Source organism: Physella acuta, unplaced genomic scaffold, assembly GCF_028476545.2.
Source record: "Physella acuta isolate Inbredline_101_S28 unplaced genomic scaffold, ASM2847654v3 ptg001079l, whole genome shotgun sequence".
Lineage (NCBI taxonomy): Eukaryota > Metazoa > Mollusca > Gastropoda > Physidae > Physella > Physella acuta.
In genome coordinates, this window is record NW_026732596.1 from 324115 (window position 1) to 330539 (window position 6425).

The 6425-nt window shown below is 36.3% G+C and overlaps 1 protein-coding gene across 1 annotated transcript; it reads left to right on the forward strand.

Annotated features, from left to right (window-relative positions):
* Window positions 1-1297: 1297 nt before the first annotated feature.
* Window positions 1298-5908, forward strand: LOC131955568 (acid-sensing ion channel 1C). The gene is made up of 5 exons (XM_059319733.1): window positions 1298-1360; window positions 1606-1697; window positions 2689-2852; window positions 4305-4431; window positions 5892-5908. Exons 1-5 carry the CDS (start codon window positions 1317-1319, stop codon window positions 5906-5908), a joined length of 444 nt encoding a protein of 147 aa, XP_059175716.1. The 5' UTR covers window positions 1298-1316.
* Window positions 5909-6425: the final 517 nt, after the last annotated feature.

Below are 6425 nucleotides of genomic sequence, written 5' to 3' on the forward strand. Positions count from 1 at the left end.
TATTTCGTTGAATGGGCCGGTAGACGTGCTTTATAGTGTGTGTGGGGGGGAGGGGGGTGCTCTGGGCAGAGCCCCCCCCCCCCCCCCCCACCTAAATGCGACTTAATTCGTGTTTGAGATTGGGTGCAAGGTTTAGGGATTTGACTTCGGTTAGTATCAATGTGCAGTAAATACGTGTAGATCAAGCTTAAATCCGGTTAAAAGGCAGATTCTGGATAAAAATCCGTTTTCAATAACATTTTTTCGTTTCCGGTTAAATTTGAAGTTTAGGTGGTGATTTTCTTTTTTATTTCGAGTTAAAGAAAAAAGACACCACTCTCTCCCTCAACGGGCCATTTATCTCGTCTATAATAATAGTTTCGCTGTCTGTCTATCTATCTATCTATCTGTCAAGAGAAAACACAAGCAAAATAAAAACTTTCACAGTAAAACAAAAACGAAATATGACGTCACATGGAGCATATAGTGGGAAATAGTCCAAAGGCTATTGGGTGGGGGCGGTGGGTGCGGATCGCACCGGGTGACACCATTTAGGGGGGGGGGGGGTGACACCGTGGCAAAAAATAGCGAATTGTAAAGAAGAAAAATGCTTTTTGCCAGTTGCAATAACGATTAATTAAAGTTAAATAGTCTTTTAGGTACAAATCGACAATTTTTACAAGAGGTAGGGAGTGACACCATGAAGTGCCTCACCGAGTGACACCCGACCTAGCGACGCCACTGTTTTAATATAATTTAGCAACACACCAATATACTCCCTCTTGCACACACAAACAACCTATGTAGAGTAAGAAAAAGACAGTATTGATGAGATTTGTGATAATGCACTTACCAATTAAAAGGTTCATGAATACAAGTGGACAAAGCAAGTCATACTAGTCATAATAATGACGGTCCTTGATTTTTCTTGAGAAAATGTTCTATTAGCGTCGCTTTAACACATGCAATGTTCATTACCATATATTCATAATTATCATTATATATATATATATATATATATATATATATATATATATATATATATATATATATATATATATATATATATATATATATATATATATATATATATATATATATATATATATATATATATATATATATATATATATATATATATATATATATATATATATATATATATATATATATATATATATATATATATATATATATATATATATATATATATATATATATATATATATATATATATATATATATATATATATATATATATATATAATAGAACATGTTATTAATTCTAAACTACTTTTAGAGAAACACGAAAAAGAATCGGACACCAGATTAACGACATGCTCATACAATGCTCCTTCGCTGGGAGAAAATGTTTTCCTGAGTAAAGTTGTATTTTAAAATGTTATCCTCAGTAAACTTATTTAAAATTTCCATCCATAGTAAAGTGTTAGTGTTGAAAGGTTTTTTAGTCTAAAAATTAACTCATAAATATGTGTGTATATATATATGTGTGTGTGTGTGTGTCATTCAAACGCAGCATTTTATTCGTGCTAGTACATGTATCATTCAAATACAATGCACGTGGTATAAAAGCACAATTTGTTTTTTTTTTATCTTATCTACTAGCAACTTTACTCACGTTTACTCTGAGACATATGGAAACTGCTACACAATACAGTATGAGAAGTTTATTATGCGTAAAAATGGGCCGCCAAATGGTGAGCAGATTTGGTACTTGTAAAAAAAACACAAAACAAAAACAAATTATATATACTAGACGAACAGTGTTATCTGATGGATAACGGTTTTTCGACGGTATAGTACACGAGAGTACCCATTTTTTCTTTATTCTAAAACACTTACAGCTTTAATACGTGCGCGGACCTTTGAACACAGGTGCTTTGACCATAGGGGGTTTGACCATAAGTGGTTTGACCACAGAGGGGCTTTGACCATAGGGGCTTTGACAATAGGGGCTTTGGCCATAGGGGTTAGACCACAGGTGTTTTCTAAGTGTGCCGTGTGCAGTCCATATGTAGACCTTCAAGGAAACGCCACATTGTTGTACATTGGAGGAGAGACTGAAGACTATAATGTCATCCTTCACAAACATTATTTGTTCGTGCTACACCATCGCCAATCGTGTGTATTTGATTCCAAATTTAAAGATTAATCCGTACCATATATGGACAAAGCGCTTGTTATCAAACGCCCGCATCGGACAAACCACCTGCGATCAAAGGCATCTACTTAGAAAACACCTGCGATCTAACCCCCTATGGTCAAAGCCCCTATGATCAAAGCCCCGTTGTGGCCAAACCCCCTATGGTCAAAGCCCCGCTGTGGACAAAGCCCCTATGGTCAAACCCCCTATGGTCAAAGCTCCAATGTGGTCAAACCCCCTATGGTCAAACCCCCTATGGTCAAAGCACCTGTGCTCAAAGCACCTAAGACCCTTTAATAATACATACCGTGGAAACATTAAGTGTATTTCTTGGAAAACATGTATTATTGTAGGAAAATACATTCAAAACTGCTCCCCTCCTATTAAACCCACATGGGCTGGAAAAGCTTCATTCCCTTCTTCACGCGGACAAACCATCTCCTGACGGTACACCAAACTAATCTTTCACTTAATGTTTTAATTATTCCTTTCTAATTAACAATTTAGATAATTAACAGTTGACCCCCCTTCTCTTTATTTTACAGGATTAGAGCTTATCTTATACGTGGAATCAGCCGAATACATCCCTACTATTATGCATGAGACGGGGTTCAGGGTGGTCGTACACCAGCAGGGCACCGTACCGTTTCCAAACGAAGATTCTGTGAGTGTCATGCCTGGGACCAGCACCTTTATTGGGGTCAAACAGGTAAGTAGAGATTAAAAGGCACCCATCAACATGGTTAGTTTTTTTTTCTTAGTTATTAGTTGATTTTGGGGTCATTCATAAAAAAAAATGTCACGCTTTTTTTAACCTATGTTTGCTTCCCCCGTCTCCATCGCTACGAATCGTCACAAAACATCAGACTCCCCTTTAAAAATGGCGTCACACTTAAGCTTATAACTCCCTCAAAAACTGCTATCGTTGATGATTTTTTTAACCTTATTTAACTTGGGGCATGGTATGTTCTATACCCAGTGGCGTAGCTAGGGGGGGGGGGGCGGGGTGCGGACCGCACCGGGTGACACCATTTAGGGGGGGGGGGGTGACACCAAGGCAAAAAAAAAGCAAAATATATAGAGAAAAATGATAATTCCACTTAATTAAGTGATTAATTCGAGTGTTAAAAAGTCTTTTAAGAGCAAATTTGACAAAACCCGACAAGTTTGAAGGGGGGAGTGCAATCGAAAGTTTGAGGGGGGGTGCACATCGAAAGTTTGAAGGGGGGATGCAAATCGAAAATTGAAAATTTGTCCCCGGGCGCCGGGAAGGGTCACTACGCCTCTGGGGGGTGACACCATTAAGTGCCGCACTGGGTGACACCCGACCTCGCTACGCCACTGCCTATACCGACTACACCACCCAAGCTACCATCATCTTGTAACGTTCGTGCTCAAAACACACGGGATAGGTTAGGTAGAGTACATCTGTTTCAGTAACCTCGGCATAATGTGATCCGGACTATACCCATGCGCCTTCGTTTCCCCGTGATTAAGGTACCCACTAGCGCTGGATGGACTCAGTGACGTCCTACATAATCCAAGCTCTACCATCCCACCAGGCCGTTCCCTAGCAACCATATTAGTCAAATAACATTACCCACTTGTTAATTATTGATTCGGGTTTTTTTTTTATTTTTTGTCTCCATTTGTACGCTTGATTTTGTTTCATTTCTGGTCTGTTTAGGTCAACGTAACACGACTTAACGTCCCTTACGGCAAATGTACTAATGACGAGTACAGCAAGCTCTACAATAGGACCTATACTGTTAAAGTACGTCTCTTGGTTAATCTAGCCTTTGTGTTGTTATTTATTGTTTTTTTTTAAAGACGGGTTAGCTTTATTTGAACAGATGTATATAGTGAAAGGTGGGGATAGGTCTCTATTAGTTCTACCCATATATATGCTTAAATACATTAAGAACATTTAAGAACAGCTTGATTCATTAAAATTAAAAAGAAGCAAAACATTTCCTTAAATGTTATTAAGCTTATTTTTTCCATAATTTTTAATAGATCCGTCCTTGCGTAAATCATATTTTCAAGACGAAACGACAGAAGTACAGATTCCGATACGGCCTTTCATATTAATTAAGCAAAGATTAATTCACTCTTTAGTAGAATAGTCGAATTACTAACATATTCTTAATTTTATCTCCAGACTTGTCAGAGAATTTGTGAACAGAGTGAGATTCGAAAACAGTGTGAATGTATCCCCAATTCAGAGATAGAAATCAACAATACTATTGGTAATCCGAACAATTTAAGTGCTTGTAAAAATGAAACAGGTGAGTACGCAATCATTACGTGATCAGTTATAATATCAAAATAAGAGTAAAAATTTAAAAATTCTTGAGACTCAACATACACCAAAATGCGTATTTTACTTTCTCGTATACAGAGTATAGAGGAAGTATTGTAATTGTGCACAAAAATCGCATGACATTTTGACAGTTTTCACCGTTTTACTTCGTTATATACGAAGTACTGGGGACTTATTTTAATCCGGCGAGAATTCTAAATACAGATTTATCAAAATTTCGGGTTTTATGCGTAATCGAGTCGGAAAAAGGGGCTTTGTAATTTTGTCTAATTTTAGCTTTTGAGTACAATTATCAGATAGAAAAATGAAATTTCACATATAGATAAAAGATGTAATTGTCTGCTTTCTTTCAAATTTTGAGTAATTTCCGTTGACCGGAAGTAGTAATTTATGCTATTTCCGATTTATCAAAAAAACGCATATGAAAATAGAAACCACTAATATTCCGCACTATTATACACATAATGTTTGCCTTTCACTTGCTGCGCTATTCTTTTTTTTCTACGAAATTCTCGTTTATTTTTTAAAGTTTAAGTAATAAAAAATGTATTAAAAATCATGTCTATATCCCGAGTCGCCATCCCCGTAGTGTTATAGAAGAATTTTCGAGAAAGTTTAGGGAAGATCACTCCGCTTTGTTATAAATACGTTAAACTAAAGGTTGAATTTAGTATAAAGTGTTTCCTAATATATTTGCTTGCTTTAACTTCCTACAGAATTACATTGCGCTGTCAAGGCAATCTTTGACACCGAAAAATTACAATGTAACTGTAATACTCCGTGCAGGTGAGTCCCATAAAAAAATTAGAGAAATGGGATTGCTAATCCGAAAGTCTCGAGTTCGAATCCGGGTTACAATATGTAGAATGTCCCTGAGTCCACCCAGCTCCAATGGATACCTATCTCACATTTTAGGGAATGTAAATGTGGTTGGGGTTGTTTCTTACATTACCCCTTCATAAGCGAGATCACAGAAAGTTGTGATTTCTACTTCGTTCGCCCCATCCATGGACCGTCAGGTTCGAAAAGTGAATGCTACTGCGATACAGTAAGGTGGTTTTAAAAAATAAATTTGCATGTATTTAAATGTTGACCAATTTATCCATTTTATTTCATTTTTCTTTTAGCGAGGTCATGTTTGAAAAATTTCTGTCGTCAATAAAATGGCCAAATCAAGATTTAGCAGTAAGTTTTACCCGTAAATTAAATATGTAAATACATAAGCTTTCCGTAAGTTTATTCACTTACCTGTAAACTACAAACACTTTCTATCGTAATTCATTTTTGTACATCGTATTTTTTCAGGAACTGTATTATCTCCCCAAATGCAAAGCAAACTCAGATCAAAATTGCTCGACATTGTTTGACCAATCACAGTCAAAAAATTTACCGTAGGTTGTTGATACACATATTGTATTCCTACAGGTTCTAAACCAGGTTAACTAACTGTAAAACAACCCCAATACCTTTATTTGATTGAACATCGATAATGGTGGGGTGGGAGTTTTTGTAATCACTGACCTTTAGCACTTGGGTCTAAACTCTAAAATGTATATATTTTATTTCTATACAATCTATGTGGAAAAATGTTATATCAGTTTTCCGATTTTGCGTCTATTTTAACCACTTTGAGATTGGGTAATTCCGTCACTCCGCTAAAAATATGCTTTTAATTTTGTTTACCATTCGTTTGTCTACCACCCTTTCACCCCCCCCCCCCCACTTTAGGGTCCCCCCTTCCCTCCCAGCTACGTCACTGTTTCTGGTGTCATGTAAACAACAAAACAACTCTGCATTGTGGTGAAACATGTTAAAAGAAATATCGATGGTTAACGTTGGAGTATTTCACAAGTGTTTTAAAATTAAAGCATCGTTGTTGTTTATTTTTTTTTCAGTCAAGAATTTGTAAAACTGAATATTTATTTTCAAGACTTGAACTATGAAATACTAGACGAGAAT